Source organism: Heloderma suspectum, chromosome 4, assembly GCF_057233095.1.
Source record: "Heloderma suspectum isolate Gila_16-S chromosome 4, 16-S_ref, whole genome shotgun sequence".
Taxonomy (NCBI): domain Eukaryota; kingdom Metazoa; phylum Chordata; class Lepidosauria; order Squamata; family Helodermatidae; genus Heloderma; species Heloderma suspectum.
Window position 1 is genome coordinate 283,434,809 of NC_139461.1, and position 21,869 is coordinate 283,456,677.

Genomic DNA, 21,869 nt, shown 5'->3' on the forward strand with positions numbered 1-21,869 from the left:
CTTATTGGAGGCTTAAGAGAATCAGAATCTACTGTGTACCCTGAGGCCTGAACATAGTATTAACAAAGGAGTTATCAAATCCAAAAATCTGATGGAGCTTTACGTTTGGTCATGTCAGCAGTAGACAGCTAGTGCTCAGGAGTATAAACAGTCTGTGGAACTGTGCCCGGAGGGTCACCTTGGAAAAAAATCATTTTGCAGTCTATGATAAACTGACAGTCTTGCAAAAGGAGCATTTACTCCATGTTGGGAGTAGGGGTGTTTTTTGCTTTTGTTTTTAAAGAAAACCACAGCTTCTACAGAATGACTTGCTGGCCAATTCATGCTTTGCATGGCAGATGTATTTGCTGTGTGTAATGGAAGAGTTCTAGCTCAGTGGTAGAGAATATGCTTTGCATGCAAAAGGTCTCAGGTTCAGTTGCAGGCATCTGCAGGTACAGCTGGGAAAGAACCCTATCTGAAACTCTCGAGAGCGACTGCCAGTCACTGTGTAGACCAGGAATGGGCAACCTGTGGCTCTCCAGATATTGCTGGACTCCAATCCCCATCAGTCCCAGCCAGCATGGCCAGGGTTAGGGATGATAGGAGTTGTAGTCGAACAAACAGATTGCCCATCCTTGGTGTAGACCAGCCTTCCCCAACTTAGTGCCTTCTATATATGTTGGACTGCAACTCCCATAATTCCCAGCCAGTAGCCATGCTGGCTAGGAATCATGGGAGTTGCTGTCAAACACCAGCTGGGAGAAGGCTAGCGTAAGTACTGAGCTAGATGGACTGATGTCATGTCTAAGGTAGTTGCCTTCCTATATTCCACTGGTTTGCAATGGTTATAATTTTGTCATGTCTGCCAGTGTGTGTCCCTTCATGTTTACATCCTTTACCTCCTAAAAATACATAGGAAATTTTTTTAAATGCTCTCAGCATGTGGAGGGGGCAGGAAAGAAGGTTACAAGTATGCTGCTCATCACCAGTGATGTTGGGGGTGCCATTTTTCTTTGTTAAAAGCTAAATGATGGTGCTTATCATGCACACATCTTTTACCTACTTGAGAAGGAAATAAAAGAACAAATGAATGAATGAACTGCCCTGTTCCTCTTTTGCAGCTGAGAGGTACCTGGGATTGTATATGCACATCGATTGCAGCAGAGCTGGTTGTGCTGCTGGGGCTATTTTTGCCCCCTCCCCCCAATCCTCAAATACTGCTAAAAGCCCTACAGAAATCTTCTTTTATTGCTATAATTGATATTTTGTGGTTTTATGTAAGTTGCCTTTGGGATCAAATGATGGAAGGGGCAGGGTATAAATGTTTGAATATTTATTACTTACATTTATTTATATTCTGCCTTTTCTTCAAGGTGGCATACGTGGAACCTCACAACAACCCTCTGAGGTAGGTTATGCTGAGAGAGAATGAGACTGGCCTAAGCTCATCCAGAGAGTTTCATGGTTGACTAGGGATTTGAACCCAGGTCTCCCCTGCCTTAGTCCAGCCTTCTAACCACTACACTGCACAAGTTCTCTCATTAAAATAATAAATAATAAAAATTAAATTAAACCAGTTTGATCAGAAAAAGTGAATGTATGTACTGTGGACAGTGACAGCTGTACAATACTGCCTCCTAGTCTTTGAAAGGTTATCATGTGTGCACACTGTCCTTCAGTCTCCCAATCTAGACATAAGCCCAGTCTTTGTAGAATTGGTGCTAAGGTTGAAAGTGGAGAGGGCTTTTCCTCTTGCTCCTTTCTACTGCAGTACCTGTCTTAGCCTTCTTTCAAGTTTAATTTTAACTTATTTTTCATAGGATCACAGAGTTGGAAGGGTCCTCAAAGGTCATCTAGTCCAACCTCCTGCCAGTGCAGGAAATCCACTGTTGCACCATCTCTGATAGGCATCCATTCAGCCTCTGACAACTTCTAAGGAGAGACCACTCTCTTCTGACCCAGCTCGTATCATAAGGAAGTTCTCCCTAATCTTTAGTCAAAATCTCCTTTCTTGCCATTTGCATCAGTTGGTTTGGGACCTACCCTCTGGAGCAACAGAGAACAAATTTGCTCCATCTTTGTGACAGTTTCCCTATTTGAAGATGGCTATCTTGTCGCCTCTTAATTGTCTCTGCTCAAGGCTAAGCATACATAACATCTATGAAGACTTTCCTCATAGGACTTGGTCTCCAGGTGCCTGTCAGGAGCGCCCTAGCTGCCTCTTGCAGTCCCCTCCAATAGCCACTCAGGACACAGACGATGAGGATTCTTTCCAAGGCTTTATTCCTTTATTACTTTATGACTCTTTCAGATACTAATCACTAGCCACTAAGCAAGGAACAGCACTGGGGAAAGATAGCAGAATAGCCTAAGCTCCAGGTAAGGCAGTTGGTCCCTGTTTGAAGGAGAACCACGGGAAGACCCTGAACATATGGGCTAGGGGGAGATCCTCCCTCTTTCCCTTGGGTCCTTGGGATGCAACCATTGTCTGTGCGCCAAATGAGCGCTACGCCTTTCTGCGCCCTCCATCTGTCGTCGCTCCCTACGTCTGCGTCGAGCGTCCAGCAAGCCCCCCTCCAGCGCTCTCTCACTGCCAGGGTCACTATCTATCCCAGGAATGCTGGCAGGAGGAATCTCTGCCAGCTGCTGTGCTTGTGAGAGATGAGCGAGCTCCTCTCCCACAGATTGCTGTTCCTCCTCAGAATCAGAACTGCTCTGGGGCTCTATGGGCTCAGTTTCCACCCTGACAGTGCCTCACCATCTTTGCTGCCGTTGTCTGGACATGTTCCAGTTTGTCAATATCCTCCTTAAACTACGGTGCTCAGACCTGGACACAAGTCTGACCAAAGCATCATTACTTCTTATGGACATTATGCTGCTGTTGATGGAGCCTAGAATTGTATTAGCCTTTTTTAGCTGCCGCATTGTCATGCTGGCTCATGTCAGCATTACCATTATTCATTCATAATGGGATATTCCATCTGGTATTTTTTGTCTTTTTGTTGAAGAAGAATTTGGTGAATGCTCAAGAAGTACATGTTAAGGAACAGCTTTTTAAATAATATTTTTTTCTTTTTTTTCTCTTTTTTTTTGCCCACTTAAAAGGACATTCTCCAGATAATATAACTCAATCATTTCTGGTAAATTGTTGCACTTGTTTAAACCATTGTTTATTCCGTAAAAAAGCAAATAAATATCCAGTGTGTGATTCTTTCTAGTTTTGTTTAGGGAGGTGTAGGGGGTGGAACTAGTAAGTGAAGTGATTAGAAGCAGATTAGCAAGTCAAAAATTTTACTTTTTGTAAAAAAAAATAGCTGCCTCCAATTTCCCTATTCTGAACTGAACCAAAGCAAAACTACTGGCACATTAGCCGGTTAGGAAGACCTAGAGCGCAACCCTATACATACCTATTCAGAAGTAAGTCCCATTGAGTTCAGTAGGGCTTACTCCCTAGTAAGTGGGTGTAGGATTGTTAGCCTAGCGTTATTCCAGCTTCTACAGTATTTAGTCTCTGTCAAGACAGTAGCATTTTCTAGTACAGTAATAAACTGAGCCAAAGTGGCATCATAAAGTTGCCTCCACTGATCAATCAAATGAAGCTTTACTTGATTAATCTACTGAGTCAAGCATGCAGCTTAGTATTTGGGGGCCATAGTCTTAAGAACTGACACCTGGTGATGTAAATTTGAGGTAGTCTTGCAAAGAAACACAGTATGTTAGCTATTGTATATCCAAGGCTATGAATTTGAGGGTTTTAAAATGTTTAACTTGGCTTCCTTTTCCATTCAAAATTACTGGGGGGAAATAGCAAGACTGAATCTGTTCCTTATTTGAGATGCTATGGGTACCTCTCATCTTTGTTGGGGATCATGGCTCCCAATGCACAGACTTAAATGGAAAGTGTGGTTCCAAATTCACATATGACATTTTGTTGATTTGGGTTTTTTTAATGAAATAAAAGCTAAAAATCTCTTCCTGATGTTCATCCAGTCAACATGTAGTCTTAACAAATGGGCAGATTCAACAAATTTTTCTGCTGATGGAACCAATTACTTGGGGGGAGCTAACCTTGCTGGAGGTCTTTAAGTAGATTCTGGACAGCAAAATATTGGGGATGTTTTAGCTTTGAAATTCCTGCATCAAGCATGGGATTGGACAGCCTTCAACACCCTCTCCAACTCTGACCTGGTTCACGACACCCTGTGGTTGGCAATCAAACTGCCGCTGCAGCTTCTCATTATGTACGAACCAGGTGACAATGGGTTGTTAGGGTGGTTGACAAACCACCCAGAACCTGTGGGCTATTTTAGGGTTACATGTATGGATGCTGGGGAAATTTGAGACAGACTAAAATGAGCTCGGATTTCTAAGAATCTGACCTGCAGAATCTGCTGTGGACCAACTGCTGTGCGGAGCCCATGGCCTTGTGGATCCTTTTTTTTTTTTTTACTTTCCTGAAATTTATGCATATTTATTCTTAGGAAAATATTCAAGTTTCTGCTGAGACTGGTAAATATGCATGGGGAAAAGTTGAATGGAATGGGAGACAGTACACTAGATGTTATGTACTAAGGTGAATTATATAAATTGTTGCGAACCCTCTTATGGAATTATTTGCGTTTTTTTCCACACAACAACAAAAATTTTGAATCTGTCTGTGAATGCATGATGGAACAAAAGGCACCTGACAATATGCGAAACAGAGACAGAGTGGATTTTACACAGTCTGTACATCCCTAGTTACAGGTGGCTTGCCAACCACCCCTACAGCCCACCCTCGCTGGGTTCGCACATGACAAGAAGCTATGGCGTGCCCCGCTGTACCCTGAAAATTCAAAGTGGCAGCCACCACCGCAACATCATGCGCTTCCATCATCCATTAAAAACGTGGCTGTTCAGGCAGGCATTTGGGGTGGGTTAGGGTATTTTAGAAAATGTTTTTATTGTAGAATTTTATTGTTTTAAACTGTTTTATTGTATGTTCTACATCGCCCAGAGTGGCTGGGTGACCAGCCAGATGGGCGATTAATAAATTTAATAATAAATAAATATAAATAAATAAATAAACAACAAACCCTGTGGGGAAATTCACCCATGGTGCCTTTTCTCGTTACCTGTGATCCAGGCCCTGTGTACCACTCAGAAAATCCATTGTATTATTTGCCTTGTGATTGATCGTGATGCCTGCAGCTGAGGTTGGAGAATGCTGTCCATTTTAAGAGAATTAAATGTAGTTTGAAAGAGGCAGGGGGATACTGGGAGTTGTAGTCCAACTGGGGAAGGCTGGTGTACACGCACATTTCTTTTGTCCTACTGTCATCTTTTTTTGTTTGTTTGTTAGATTTTGAAACAAAACAAACCCCCTCCAAACTTGCTTTACCAGGGGTGAAAATGGGATAGATCTCTGCACCTTTGGCAGTGATTCCTCTTTCAGCTACTTTCAGGTCTTAGATCTGTCTCAAGCCTAAATTTTACATTATTATTAATGTGAAAAATAGGGTGGTGGATGGGGAGGAATAGACCATTGCTCTCAATTACATATGTCGTTGATGGACCTAACTCTTTTGCTTTTCAGGTGTTACAGAGATCCATCGTTCAAGGTGGTTTATGTATGAAAGTGGAAAATGTTAGCACTCCTGTCAATCGTGTTGTTTAGGACAGCCTTCCCCAACCTGGTGCTCTTCAGATGTTTTGAATAACAACTCCCATCATCTCAAGAAATTTACATTGGGAATTGGCCATTGTGAGGCATTGGGATACAGAACAACTGATTTCATTGGATGAAACTAAATGCCTTTGCACCCCAATCCAGCAAGGGTAATCCCATGCATGTTAAACTTTTTTGCAGGGAGGACACATTTTGCATCTATGGCTGTGGTACCCACAAAGACTGGGTTAGCACAATCATGAAGGGAAAATAAGCCACCATGACATATTTTCCCCGCCTGCATGCACTGGTCGCAAGCCACCTAATTAGCATAATTAGCCTTGCCTGGTGTGGGTTGCTGTAACATCTGAACCTGGTGAGGGTGGGTGTCGGGGGTGGTTTACAAACTACCCTGAAACCCATGCTTGTTCTAGGGTTTCAAGGTGTTTTGTAAACCACCCTAGATACCCACCCTCACCTTGCTCAGGTGTCCTGCCCTTTTTGAATGCTTGCAACTCTGGCATTTAAAAAGGTAAATTATTACCAGTCTGTACTACACTTGTAGGAACTCATTTAAATCAGACAGTGAAAGGAAATTGATATCTAAACTATATAAAATATTGTTGAACTGGAATTAAAAACATTACTACATGTATAAACAAATTTGGAAAGTAATGTAAGCAGAGTGTATTTGGGATTCTAGGTTAGTAAAAAGATAATCGTGTCTCAGCACTGAGAACTGCATTAATTCTGGTACCAAACACCTGAAAAGCAAAAATCCTTTTGGGATGCAGCACTAAACAAGCATTGGGAGGGTGTAGAAAGTAGGGATGTATGAAAGTCACTTACCTTTTCGAAGGGTGACATTCGTGGGGGGGGGAGGTGCTCCGTCCCTCCCCCCGAAATTCTGGCTGGGGGGGAGGCACTCCATCCCTCCCCCCCGAATCCTGGCCAGCTGGCTGGCTGTGCTCTGCAGGGATTCTGTGGAGCTGCCGGCCGGCTCCGCCAGTGGCCGGACATCCGGCCACTGGCTAGCAGGGATGCAAATGGCGGCGGCTGTAGCCGCCGCCGTTTGCGTCCCTGCAGTCAGCCATGATAGGCTACGTAAATGTTTACGGAGCCTATCACGGCTGATTTAAAAGAAAAAAAACCGCGCGTACGCAAATGGCGGCGCCCATGGGCGCCGCCATTTGCATACGCGCGTTTTTTTCTTTTCTTTTAAATCAGCCGTGATAGGCTACGTAAACATTTACGTAGCCTATCACGGTGTTTTTTTAAAATCTAGCTGTGATAGGCTACGTAAATCTTTACGTAGCCTAACATGTTTTTTTGGTTTTTTAACTAGAAATGGTGGCGGTGGCTGCCGGTCGGAAGACCGGCCGCCGCCGCCGAACCGCCGCCGCCGAACCGCCGCTGGAGCTGCCGCCGCCAGGAAGATCCACCCAAGGTAAGTCCCGTCCCGGGCGGGGGGCGGGGGGGTGGCAGACCGTTCCGCCACCGATTTTGGGGGGCCGAATGCGCTGGCATTCGGCCTCCCCGAGATCCGTGGCGGAATTCTCTGACATCACTAGTAGAAAGACTGTGCTTTTCTTATAGGGCACCATCTGGTGACTCACTGTCTTCTACAGGTACAGGTACCATCAAATGGTATTGTAGCTACCATGTGAATATTAGGTTGACTCAGGCTGCAGCCAGATGGGTGACCTGGAAGGTTTGCCTTGCAGGGATCCTTTGCTGGAAATAGTTGCAGAACAGGCTGGAATTCCATAGGTGAAGGTTTTTCCATGCACGGAGATGGAGTAATGGGAAAGCTTTGTGTGCTAAATATTTGCTGAGGGAGCAGTTAAATTCACAAGAGCTCTACGTATGCGTGGTTGGGACTTGGGGCCTGTTCAGTCCAGCTTCTGTATTCCAGTACAGTGCCGCGTGTAATGGCCGCAGCAGTGTTCTTTGGAGTGGTCAATAACAGCAGTTGCACCACAAGTCACCTTGATCTGGATTGCAATATATCCGGGATGGGGAACATGTGGTCCTCCAGAAGTTGTTGGACTGCAACTCCCATCATTCCTCACTATGGGTGTCCTGGCGGGGCTGACGGGAGTTGCAGTCCAACCCCACATGTTCCCCACCCCTGCAATATATGAAAGAATCTGGGCATGTATTAGTAGAACTCAAATGATTTACTGTGTGGCAAATAAAAGCTCCTTTTATTTATTCGCAAGATGACCTTTAACGATGACATGAGAGGATGTTTTGCTAGTCCTGCAAAGTTTTGCTATTGTAGCATTTAAATGAAAAATGTTTGTGGGGAGGCACAAAGTTTGGGGCTCTTGGGTTTAATTTCCAGTTCTGCTGTTGACTCTGTGTGACCTGGGACAAGGTACCCCAATACATTCTAGAGCCAGAGGCTAATAACGTTGTACTTGCATATAAATTATGTAGCTTAGTGCATCTAAATGAAACTAGATAGCAAAGTGCATCTGAATTCAATTAACTGCAGACATAATTGTTTGCAATGGGATGTGCTCATACCTGCCACTTTAAATTTATGTAACTTCTGCCTGCTTAGTGTTAATTTTCATGTTGACTGAAATCATCGAAATTCAGGCTTTGACTGATTATTCTCAGTCACAGCATTTCATCAGTGTGTCTGATTCTGCTAATAGATCTCTGATTTCACATTGGAATCTTATAATTTCAAGGCACCCAACAGCCACCCCAGTATTTTTTTTTACCTTGTGTCTACTGCTCTGCCCACATATGGCAGCATTCCTGATAAGGTATCCATCAAAGAAACATCATTGGAGGCAGAATGTGGTGGTCATTTTAATGCTTCCTTGTTTAATTCCATAGTCAGTCACTGGCATTATTTTACTGCATTGTGTGCCTATAGATTTGGGAGTGGAGGGATTGTAAGAAGGAACACTGAGTGTCTGATTAATGCATTTGGGCTGACTTAGGGCATCTCTACACCAGCCTGAAATCCTGCATTTAAAATGGGGCTTTCTGCTTCCATTTAAATGCAGGATCACATTGACTCCCTTTTTCACGTGCTTCCTTCTCCCCTACCCCTTCCCCCTGTAGCTGAATCTTCCATTATCTTTCATTGATCTTGCTCCTCTTCTTGCCGCTTTAACGATTTTCATGGAGGGAACTGAAATGGAACACAATGGGGTAATTTGATAGCTTATTATCTGAGATCTATTTAAAAACGGAACAAAGGGTTCCTTTGCAAGAGATGCCTCGGATGATTGCGGCATCATGTAAAGAGCCTGCAAATTTCCGTGAAGGAGCCATCTCAATCGCAGGATAAAAGCCCAGTGTGAAGGAGCCCTTACACTTAAACTGCACACCTGTGAACACTTACTTGGAAGCTCCATTGAGCTCAACAGGGCTTACTTCCAAGTGAGCAAGCATAGAATTTCTGTCATACAATGGTTTGTTTGTAAGAACTGTGAAGCACTAACTTTACCACAAAGATTTGTACCATGGTACAGAGGGATGGGGATACCCCTTCCACCCTGCTAAATCAGGGCAGCTTTGAGGAGGGGGATTTTTAGCAGGAAAACAGCATAGGGGAAGTGTTAACAGCCCTCTCCAATTCCATGGTCCAAATCTGTATTCACAGAATCATAGAATAGTAGGGTTGGAAGGGGCCTATAAGACCATCAAGTCCAACCCCCAGTTCTTCGCTTCACAGCTTTTTTTGTAAGCAAAAAATATGCCCAGTTGCAAGCATATGATTTAGAAATGTGATTAGAGTCACCTCTACTTTGACTGACCATACATTTAGTAATGTTGGGCTGTCAGCCTATCAGTCACGGCCTTGTTATTTATTTATTCGTGTCAGAAGCATCACAATTAAAAAACATACTATAACACATAACATTAAAAATATAAAATGTAGAAGTTAAAATATATAGAAATTAGACAAATCTTGCCCCCAAACTAGCAACATTAATTGCGTTCTGTCGCGCTGTCATAAGGTCCTCATGTGTACATTGGTCAGGGCACAAAGGACAAGTATACATAAGTGTTGTTGTCTGCAAGTCTCGGCAGTCTCATAGGGCAGAGATCACCGGATAACCCCATTTATTCAAAGCGTCTCTAGATCTTGTTACACCTGTACGCAGTCTGTTCAATGATTTGCCCTGTTAACGGCCCTGTTAATATTCTCACACACACACACGATCTAGCTGAGTATCATCTACACTGACTGGTCAGTGCATGTGCACATGGAAACTTCAGTTCAACTTGACATGGCATGTGTGGAAAGCTTGTATGGGGAAAGGCCCCACAGCCTGCCTCACTCATCCTGTAGTGATCAGGCCTTATTCTTAAGTAACAGGAACAACCATTAGTGCCTCTCTGATTGCATGTAGCAGAAAGTGGAGGCTCAGTCTGTTTGTCTGGTTTAGGGATTGCAAAATCGGAGGGCTTCTCTCCCAAGCAGTTCTTGCTAACTTGCTCTCCCTCTCCCTGCATTCTCCATGGCTGTTACCATGCCATCTGTTACCTTTCTGCTTCTGAATGTTAGATCTTTATCTCTGACTATAGGTAGTTGTTTGCAGCTTAGGTAGCTGAACAAAAGCACACAGGGGTAAATAGAAAGGTGAGCTGGTTCAGGCCCTGACTTGGAACCTTCCATATGCTTTTAATCCGTTAGCAGCAGTGGGAGCCTTTTGAAGTTGCTCTCCTCCCCTCTGCTACTTCCCCTACTGCCCAGCTGTCATCTCCTAAGTTCTGCTCCCTGACACTTCTGTGGAGCACTCTTCTAAAAGCACAGTCATGCTTTTGCCTTAATGCTGTAGCCCCGGGGGACGTGGAGTGACGACAGGGCTAACAAATGGTGCAATCTGCTCTGTACAGCTGTGAAAAAGAAAGTGGGGCTGGGGGAGACAATGCCTGTCTACATCTTTTCCTGTGCAGCCTGTATTTGGCCCATCTCTGTCACTGCAGTGGACTCTGGTACATTTGGTAGCGCAAAGCAGAGATCCACGACAGAGTTTATTTATTTTGTTTGCGTGTGGTGATGGGGAGAGTTACTGCAGGGCTCTGTTGAAAAAGAAAATACTGTCCAGTCTTCATTGGAGACTCGGCTATGAAGCCTGCTTTAAGTGCCAGACCTCAGCCTGAAAAATGTGGAGTAAAATGTGGAGTGCCTTTTAGCATATGCAGAGTGGCTGCTCTTCATCACTGAATAAGTACAAAAATGCAGTGTATTTCTGAGATTTGGCCAGGGTGTGCAGAACAGGTTTTCCAGGGCAGTGCATATGCCCTCCCAGACATACTTGAGCGTCTGCACTTTCCTTCATCAGAAATTCATCCCTGGCTACCTTTTTGAATAGAACCTCAGTTGCCGTTTGGGGTACTACACTACAGATTAAAAACATAGGCCTAGTTTGTGGTGGAGAATGAGGCATGTGCCCTTCCCATCCACCATGCACATAATATAAAACATGGAGGCAGCTGTTTCATGCAGAGGCCTAATTGTATAGAAATTATGGGTCTGTGGACGACAACAGCATGATGCTAAAGCAAGCAAGGGTGCCTCCAGATGGAGGGCTCCTAGTGCTAACAATTAAAAGGCATTTTGCAGCTATTCTATCTTTTCTTCCTTAATGGATTTTTTTTCTGGTAAGTAAAAAGATGGAAGAAGTGGTGGGAAAACTCAAGAGGGCTGCAAATCGAAGACAATGTTGCCTGAAACCCTGGGAACTTCTGTGAATGAGGCTCTGCAATTGCACAATAAATGTCTAGGAAGCACCCCAAGGTTTGTGCTGCAGCCCACAATATACTGGTGTTCATCCGAACCGTACTAGGCAGCAAGTCTGGCATAACAGGCAGAGACCTGCTTCGCACGTAGTTTCCCCGCGGGGCTTCCCATTGCAGCGGCAGCTGCTATTTTGAATATTAAGAGCCGCAGGGGGAGGAACACCATAGCTAGTTGTTAAATGCAAACTGGTGATGTTGGGGTCGTTGACAAGTCATGCGCAACCCTAAAACAGCCCATAGGCTCCGGGTGGCTTGTCAACCACCCCAACAACCTATCCTGTATGGGTTTGCACGTCATAACAAGCTACAACGCCCCTCCCCCCAGCGGAGGCTCTAAAATAAAAAATGGAGGCCGTCAACATGACAAGAAGCCCCGTGGGGAAATTCAGCCATGGTAGCTTGTCATTACATGCAGACTGGCCCAGTGTGTGGGACTTGGGCCAGGTCATGCGGTGGGGAGGAGGGCTGCAACTCCCCCCCCCATCTTCAAATGCACAACGTCACCATTACTCCAAAACACACCACCACTGAAATTTTATTGGCCCATTTCTAGTAAATAAGAAAGACAACCTTGCAATTTGTTTCCGGAATTTTCTACACAACCATATTGGTATCTTCAATGCTCAGAACTTAAATGAGATTTTTTTGCAGGGATCTAGTAGGAAGCATATTTGCTGTTCCTGTTTGCTGTCATCGGTAAATCCTTTATTCCATACTAAACCACCTGCATGTTGTTGATGTAGCAGGCAGTGTCCCGTTGAACCTTGCACTGATCCCTTTCATCAGAGCTTTAAAAAAAATACTTGAATGACCAGCACAACCTGACATTTTGCAAATGTCAAGCAATGAATATTAAAAGTAGTTTGGGAAGATCCCATGATTACAGGATATTTACTGACAGTTTTTAAATCAGGATGTACGTGTATTACATAAAATTTACCCGTCAGTGTTCAAATTACAGAGAGACCAGAGAAGGCCTGTCCACTATCTTTTGGAATGACCCTGTTAGCTACTATATTTAGAAAGCCATGATTACAGGGGACATGATTTGGCTAAAATTGGTGGGAATTTGGGGGGAAGCTTGTGGATTTCATTAAAGGCGCCCTACCTTTTCTCTCGTACTAGTACAGATTTCTGGGCTATATCCATAGGTTGGATTTAGAGGCTTTCATATGTAATAGTTGTTATGCAAAAAGAAATGCTAAGCTGGATAACTAAAATGGATAAATCAATTCAGGGTCTATAGATTTAACCAAATGTCTCAATAATAGTTTCATAAAGTGTTTGGTGCTAGTGCAGTGATCACAACTGGTGGTCCCCAGTCCAAATCCAGCTATCAAGTATACTGGGTAACATCTGGACCCCATTTATTAACTTAGAGAGAGAAAAAGCATTTATGGAGAGAGCAGTGGCTATGACCATGAGAGTTCAGTGAACCCACCTAGGGCGCAATCCTATGTTTAGGCAGAAAAAAAGCATTCCCCAGCCCGTCGTGCTTTCTGAAGAATGCTGGGAGTTGCGGGACTTTTTTTCTTTCTAAACATGCACAGATTGTGCCCTTGCAGAAATACAGTGGTACCCTGGTGCGTTGCTCCCTACCTGTTCCTCATAGCGCACTGACAAGCAAATCTAGTTGTCGACTAGGGTGCTGGTGTGTTTGGAAGTTTAATCTGAAGACTTGAGTTACGCCTCGTAAAGAATATATGAAGATGCCAAATTGGGCAAGTTTAGAAGTCTTTTCTGTTTGATTTGCCATCAAGACCCCGATCCCAGAAACCTAAAGTTTTTCAGTGTGGGAAAATCTAATGCTTTTGGCAGGAATCCTGCAAAAGGTTAGGGCCACTTCCATCAGCTTCAATGATATTTAAGCAAACTGCATGCAGGATTGCCACCATTAGGGTTAACTTGGACTATCCTATCTAGTAGCTTCCTCCCTTTAAATCCCCCACAACTTTGTGATACTTCCAATCTTGTTCCAGACGTTTCTGTAACTCACAGCCTTCTCCGATGTTACTGCTGGTATCAGAAGGTGATGGTAATACTACAATATGTTGCTAGTTCTTCATGGCATTTTAAGAAATACTGTATATAAATGTAATCTTCTTATGGCAAAATCCAGGATGAACAGGAAAACATTTAATCAGATGGGTGTAATCTCCAAGGGAAACAAATGCTTGGTTTTTAATTCAGCATTTTCCCTTTGATGAAAACTTTTTCATGAATGTTGTTTATGTAGAATTTATATGAAGCCTGGGTTTAGGTAATCAGCTTTAATATTTGTACTCCTAGGGAAAAAAGGTGGAATCATTAGTAAGTGTGCATAATTAATGAATAAATTATCTCTCCCCCCCCCCGCCCATTTTCCTCCAGGTATAAGGAAATGCTAGATCTAGTGACATCACCCAGCTTGACTGTAAATAGAGAACACCCTGACATTCAGAAGCTTAACCTTTCTAACACTTATGCCACGATTCCAGATGACATAGAAGGTAAGCTGACAATTCTTGTTTATGGTTTATTAACTTTAGACGCCTAGCCGCGGGTGTGTATGTAGATGCTGGAAAAAGCAGGACAACCAGGCATGTGGCCTACGTTTGTATGAATTAGGACTTCGGAGCGTTTCGCTTAAATGCATCAAGCAAACGTAATTATTTCTTATTGGTTGTATCGGTACTGTAGTGATTATTTCCAGTTGCATGATTCCTTTTTTTAGATGAGGACGATATTTGGGAGGTGCTGGAGCTTGGTGCTGGGAATCCAAGCTTTGCATGCAGGAGGCTCCAGGTTCAATTCCCCCTCCCCCCACTTTTCTCAGCATTTCCTGTTTAAAGAATATCAGGTAGCAAGCTCAGGGAAGAAACTCTGTGCAAGACACTGCAATGATGCTACTACTCAGGGTTAACAGCACTGGGGTTGTGATACCATGGGTCCAGTACGGGCTATTTTCAGTGTTACTTTTGTTTGCTTGTCCCTTTTTGAAGTACCTATTGGGAAAGAAGCAGAAAATGGCTGAAGAAGGGTTTTTAATGTCAGAATAGTTAGCTTTGAGCAGTTGATAGAGAAGCTTCAAGGAGCTTTCTTGGCTGCACGTGTGAGATGTGGACTCTTCCGATAGCACAGCGGCTTGCGATCATTTTCTCCCAGCTGTCCAATTTGTGTATTTAATATCAGCATTGGCTTATAGGTTCCTGAACATAGAAAGGAAATAGTCTTAAGATTGCATTTTGGCCCTAAATGGGCCCTGGACTTTATATGCACCAGCTGTCCCTATTTACAAGGGATGGTGCATATTTTCTTACCCTTTCCCCTGGTTAAAGGATGAGAAAATATGCACCATCCCTTGTAACTAGGGACAGCTGGTGCATATAAGACCATTTCCTTTCTATATTAAATGCTGTCCCTAACTTTTATTTTGAGGAGGTGCTGGGTATGCTTTTTTTTTTTTAAGCAGTTAACATTCTCACACACACACACACACACACACACACAGAAACTCAAGTAGGTTTCTTCTGATTTCATCTCCCTCACTTCAAGTCTTAAGATTTAAATTTCTGAATTGGTGTGTGTGCGTGTGCGCATGTGAGAGAGAGAGCATCTTGACTGTAATGCACACGCATGTAATTGCATGCACATAGATACAAAATGCTGGTGTGCTTCGTCATTATCATCTGCGCCTGTTACTGCCTTTCCTATTTGTAAAATGTTTCTGAATATGTTTGTCCATTGTGAGATGACACAATCCTATATACACACTTATTATACACTGTCTTTAGTCCTTCAGGAGCAGGGGGATGTTCAAACAGTGATCTTTGGAGTGATACCTGTTTTATCTGTGAAATCTTGGAGGGCTGCTGCTTTAGTGTGCCTTTTAAAAAGTTCAGCAAGCAGATGCTGACAATGTTGTTATCATAGCTGAGCACTTATTTCTCTCTCTCTCTCTCTCTCTCTCACACACACACACACACACACACACACTTCCCTCCTTCAAATCTGTGGTCTGAAGTTTCATGCTTGGCAGGTACTAAGGACACATTCTTTTGGTACTTGAGGTTAGGGGATGGAAACTTATCTGCCTTTCCCCAGTTCCCATCTTCACTTGGACAGTATGAAAAAGAATGGGGGCGGGGAAAGAAGAAGGAATGTTTAAATCTGTTTTTAAAATTATTGGCAAATGATGCCGCTGAACTAGTTTTTGCTAGTACAATTCCAGCTATTGTTTGCTGCGGTTAGGGCCCCAACAATCTTCCTGTTAAAGCCAAGCTGGCAGAAGAGACTAGCTTATTAACTAGAGCCAATTAACCCTTTACCTGCAACTTCTCTAATGTCTTTGTAAGGCATTTATGACTTAGTAGAAACCACAGGCATGATCCTTCCTGGGGTTTGTGTAACTCAGAGCAACTCTGGCCAGGCAGGGTTTGTGAATTGCCAATATGGCCCCTGGCAAGCCCTGTCGGCCACCCATATGTGAGCTGGAGAAGCTGTGCCTCCAACAGGAGGTGCCAAAGTTGGGTGTCTGAGACAGTAGTGCAGGTAGGGGTGGACCTCAGGACTGAAGACCACGTAGAACCCCAAATGGCCACCTGATGGTGGGGCAGTGACAAATAGGCCAGGCTTGAGCACTTGGGCCAGCATGGGCATGCCGAAGTCCACCGGGTCTGATTCTGCTTGTTGCAGCACCCTTTGTTTTTATTTTAACAACAACAACAACGAAAACATAGTCAGGGGCGGACGGATGAGAATGTACATGGTTACTGGTGCTTGTTTTGTTATTTTCACTTAAAAATATATTAACCTTTTCTGCAACAAAATGGTGCTTATTCCCATGTAAATGTGCTTACCAGCAGAAGCAGAACAGCAGAAGCAGGACAGCAGAAGCAAACACTATTTTACTCTGATAGTCATCATATGTCTCTATGATTTAAGTGACTTAGGGTGCAATCTTATTATTTCACCCTCAATTATTGTAAGCCTCTGATTTTGGACACTTACAATCATCCAGTGCAGAGCAGGAGGCGTGGCGGGTCACCTCCCCATCATCCTACTCTGCGTTTTTGCTAGATGGGCTTTTTTGCCTGTCATGCTGGGGCATTTCGGAGGGAGAGAGGCTAGAGAGGCTATGGGATAGGTCATATCCCAGCCTTTCCTGTCTCCTCCCCTCCCCATCCACCAGAACGCCCCATTTACCTCCTCTCTGAGTTCGTGTTGCCGACTTCAGAGAGGAAACCGACATGGTTCTCTCCATGCTGGCTGCAAGGAGGAGAGGGAGGGGGTTGGAGCGAGGATTCCCCCCTCCGAGGTCGGAGCACTGTCTCCATCCTTGGGTCCGGGAATCCAAAATATCCTATGGCCACCCAGACACTGTCTAGAGGCCATGGAATTGCTCCCTTAAGTGAGTTTAAAGTGTGAAACTCTACATACTCAAGAGTTTGGGGTGTTTTTTTTTTGCTTAACCAGTGTTGGCAAACGGGCATGTTTGCTTTAACTCTAATATATCGGGAATGTAGAAGAAGTTGTAAAGCATGGAATGGCTGTTGAAAGAGAGAGAAGTGTGCTTCACAACTGACGTAATACACATGGCAGTCTAAAGTTTGGCTCCCGCCCCCCATAAGTCCATTACATCCGGGGTATGAAATGACCTAGCTGCACCACTGGAGACTGGTGTTATATCTCTATTTGATTTCCATATATACACTATTTGTGCAACTGCTGGCCACGAACTGAAAGTGCTGGGTCACGAAAATAATATTTTAAAAAATCTATTTAATGTTTATACCATTCTTCAGAGTACTTGATACAGGTTGAACATAATAAAATAATAAAACAGTTATCCGTCATATAAAAAAATAAAACTGGAGAAGCAAATAAAAACAATACAGACAAATACAGATTGAACAGTCCTGGTTGCATAAAAAATGATTTGCCTGGCACCAAAACAGCATCAGACCCTGAACTAAGAGAGCCTCCCTCAAGGACAGTCTTCCAGAGTTAGATCTGTTTCAGTTGTGGTGCCTTATTGTGGAGTTTCCACAAATGAGGGACCCTGAGCAGGGCCTCTAAGGAAGATCTTAATAACTGGATGGGTTTGTGTGGTTGGCCACTATGGAAATAGAAGGCTAAACTAGTAAGTGTTTAGTCTAATTCAGCACAGCCTTTCCTTATGTCTGTTTAGACAGAAAAAAAAGTCCTACAGCTCCCAGCATTCCCTAGCCAGTCATGCTTGCTGGGGAATGCTGGGAGTTGTAGGACTTTTTTTCTGTTAAAACATGCATGGGATTGTACCCTTATAGTTTTAAAAGTAAAAACAAAACAAAACAGCACCTTGAGCCTGTACATATACTAGGAGCTAGGACATTTGGAGAGACATGTTTCATAATCCAACTAGTAATCAGCTGTCCTATTTTGTACTAACTGCAGTTTCGAAACCGTCTTCAAGAGCAGCCTGCAGGGAATTTTCAAAAGTAGTTTGTAATATGGCATGGGATTGTCAGCATTCGTGTGTGAATGTTGGTATTTTGAATAGAGGAATGAATGTTCCCAAATAAACTATTTCATCTTGTGAATTATAGCAGTGGCAGTATGATTTTTAGATTAATTCCAAGTACCTTGAAATTGCAAGAACAGTACAAATTGGAGGTGCCATTGCACACCTTGTTTTAGCCACATTGAGTGCCATTTTTCTTGATTCAAAGGCAGGGTACAAGTCAAATAAATGAAAGGGAAAGGTGGCCTTTCATTTATGAAAGGGAAAGGTGAAAATAATATTTTCAGCAGTGGATAGTTGCTATTGAAGTGGGAAAAAGTTAAATTAATTGTGCTCAGAAATATCTATAATTCTGGGGAGGGCAGGTGTTTAAACAAAGAATTTAAGATAATGCTAGTTGAGAATTTGGAATTGTGGGGAAAGTTTGGCTGTAACAGGATTGTAGTTTTTTTGTTTTTGTTTTAAACATAAATAGAGAGCTCAATATGGTGGGTGAAATCTGTGAATCTGTGGGACATAATAATAGGCCTCTGTTCCAATATTTTCAAATAAGGCACTTTGTACTACAGATGAGAAGACAATATGGAGTAAATAGGAACTTAACTTTTTGAAAAATGAATTTGTTGAAATTAAAGTTTCTGAAAGGTACTATGAATATTAAAGGAAGACTGAGATGGTAAAGAAAAACAATCAGACCGAAAACTAAATGGAGTAATGACTGGGGAGGAAATATCTGAAGAGAGGTGATCTGTCTAGGCTAATGAGATCAGTTATTCTATTTCTACTATTTTAAAAGAAAATCATTGTTGTTGTTTATTCGGTCAGTCGCTTCCGACTCTTCATGACTTTATGGACCAGCCCACGCCAGAGCTTCCTGTCGGCCGTCACCACCCCCAGCTCCCCCAAGGTCGAGCCCGTCACCTCCAGAATATCATCCATCCACCTTGCCCTTGGTCGGCCCCTCTTCCTTTTGCCTTCCACTTTCCCTAGCATCAGCATCTTCTCCAAGGTATCCTGTCTTCTCATTTTGTGGCCAAAGTACTTCAGTTTTGCCTTTAATATTCCCTCAAGTGAACAGTCTGGCTTTATTTCCTGGAGGATGGACTGGTTTGATCTTCTTGCAGTCCAAGGCACTCTCAGAATTTTCCTCCAGCACCACAGTTCAAAAGCATCTATCTTCCTTCACTCAGCCTTCCTTATGGTCCAGCTCTCGCAGCCATAGGTTACTACGGGGAATACCATTTCTTGAACTATGCAGACCTTTATTGTCAGTGTGATGTCTCTGCTCTTCACTATTTTATCAAGATTTGTCATTGCTGTCCTCCCAAGAAGTAAACATCTTCTCATTTCCTGGCTGCAGTCAGCGTCTGCAGTAATCTTTGCGCCTAGAAAGACAAAGTCTGTCACTGCCTCCACGTTTTGTCCCTCTATTTGCCAGTTATCAATCAAGCTGGTTGCCATAATCTTGGGGTTTTTTAGGTTTAACTGCAACCCAGCTTTTGCACTTTCTTCTTTCACCTTCGTCATTAGGTTCCTCAGCTCCTCCTCGCTTTCAGCCATCAAAGTGGTATCATCTGCATATCTGAGATTGTTAATGTTTCTTCCAACGATTTTACTCCAGCCTTGGCTTCATCAAGCCCAGCACGTCGCATGATGTGTTCTGCATACAGGTTGAATAGGTAGGGTGAGAGTATACAATAGGTAGGGTGAGAGTATCCTTTCCCAATCTTAAACCAGTCCGTTGTTCCGTGGTCTGTTCTTACCGTTGCTACTTGGTCGTTATACAGATTCCTCAGGAGGCAGACAAGATGACTTGGTATCCCCATACCACCAAGAACTTGCCACAATTTGTGATGATCCACACAGTCAAAGGCTTTAGAATAGTCAATAAAACAGAAATAGATGTTTTTCTGAAACTCCCTGGCTTTCTCCATTATGCAGCAGATATTGGCAATTTGGTCTCGAGTTCCTCTGCCTTTTCTAAACCCAGCTTGTACATCTGGCAATTCTCGTTCCATGAATTGCTGGAGTCTACCTTGCAAGATCTTGAGCATTACCTTACAGGCATGTGAAATAAGTGCCACTGTTCGATAGTTTGAACATTCTTTGGTGCTTCCCTTTTTTGGTATGGGGATATAAGTTGATTTTTTCCAGTCTGTTGGCCATTCTTGTTTTTTCCAAATTTGCTGGCATATGGCATGCATCACCTTGACAGCATCACCTTGCAAGATTTTAAACAGTTCAGCTGGGATACTGTCATCTCCTGACAGTATCTCCTTGTTATTAGCAATGCTTCTTAAGGCCCATTCAACCTCACTCTTCAGGATGTCTGGCTCTAGCTCACTGACCACACCGTCAAATCTATCCCTGATATTTTATCCTTCCTATGCAGATCTTCCGTATATTCTTGCCACCTTTTCTTGATCTCTTCTGCTTCTGTTAGGTCCTTGCCATCTTTGTTTTTGATCATACCCATTTTTGGCTGGAATTTACCTCCGATGCTTCTAATTTTCTGGAAGAGGTCTCTTGTCCTTCCTATTCTATTATCTTCTTCCATTTCCATGCATTGCTTGTTTAAAAATAATTCCTTATCTTTTCTGGCTAACCTCTGGAATTTTGTATTTAATTGGGCATATCTCCCCCTATCACTGTTGCCTTTTGCTTTCCTTCTTTCTTGGGCTGCTTCCAGTGTCTCAGCAGACAGCCATCTTGCCTTCTTGGTTTTCTTTTTCTTTGGGACATTTTTTGTTGCCACCTCCTGAACAATGTTGCGAACTTCTGTCCATAGTTCTTCCGGGACCCTATCTACTAAATCTAGTCCCTTAAATCTGTTCTTCACCTCCACTGCATATTCATGAGGAATATTAGTGAGCTCATATCTAACTGATCTGTGGGTCTTCCCTATTCTCTTTAGTCTGATTCTAAATTGTGCAATACGAAGTTCGTGATCTGAACTACAATCAGCTCCATGTCTTGTTTTTACTGACTGCATAGATGTCTGCCACCTTTGGCTACAAAGGATGTAGTCAATCTGATTTCAGTGTCAACTATCTGGTGAAGTCCATGTATAAAGTTGTCTCTTCGGTTGTTGGAAGAGAGTGTTTGTTATGCACAGTGAGTTGTCTTGGCAAAATTCTATTAGCCTATGTCCTGCTTCATTTTGTTCTCCCAGACCACGCTTACCTGGAATTCCAGGTGTCGTTTGACTACCCACCTTAGCATTCCAGTCTCCTGTAATGAAAATAACATCTTTTTTTGGCGTACTATCCAGTAGGTGCTGAAGATCCTCATAGAACTGATCTACTTTTGCTTCTTCAGCATCTGTGGTTGGGGCGTATATTTGGATCACTGTGATGTTAAATGGCTTACCCTGAATTCGAATTGAGATTATTCTGTCATTTTTTGGATTGTATCCAAGCACTGCTTTAGCCACTTTATTATTAATTATGAAGGCTACTCCATTTCTTCAGTGCTCCTCTTGTCCACAGTAGTAGATCTGGTGGCCATTTGATGTGAAGTGGCCCATTCCAGTCCATTTCAGTTCACTGACACCCAAAATGTCTATATTTAGTCTTGACATCTCCCCAATAACCACATCCAATTTGCCCTGGCTCATAGATCTTACATTCCAGGTTCCTATGGTGTGTTGATCTTTAGAACATCGGATTCGTCGTTCACCACCAGCACCATCAGCTGCTAGCCATCCTTTTGGCTTTGAGCTAGCTGCGTCATCACATCTGGGGCTAGTTGAACTTATCCTCTGTTCCTCCCCAGTAGCATTTTGACCATCTTCCGACCTGGGAGTCCCATCTTCCAATGGTATGCCGACATATCTCTGGTTGTACTGATCCATTTAGTTTTCATGGCAAGAATACTGGGGTGGGTTGCCGTTTCCTTCCCCAGGGGGGAAGTTACAATTTGTGTAACATTTGTATAACATTACAAATTGTTATACAAATGGAATCTTAACCCAGTTAAAATGTG

General features: G+C 43.2%; 1 protein-coding gene across 4 annotated transcripts in view; it reads left to right on the forward strand.

Annotated features, from left to right (window-relative positions):
* The window catches only part of EYA2 (EYA transcriptional coactivator and phosphatase 2), a 203,797-nt gene that overhangs the window by 58,106 nt on the left and 123,822 nt on the right, over nt 1-21,869 (forward strand). For 3 of the 4 annotated variants that reach the window (XM_084854031.1, XM_084854032.1, XM_084854030.1), the window contains exon 2: nt 13,775-13,893. In XM_084854031.1, coding sequence (XP_084710157.1) covers nt 13,785-13,893 — 109 coding nt within the window. In that variant the 5' untranslated portion in view covers nt 13,775-13,784. Of the gene's footprint in view, nt 1-1,361; nt 1,391-13,774; nt 13,894-21,869 lie in introns of those variants that run through there. The other variant, XM_084854033.1, reaches the window with a different exon arrangement.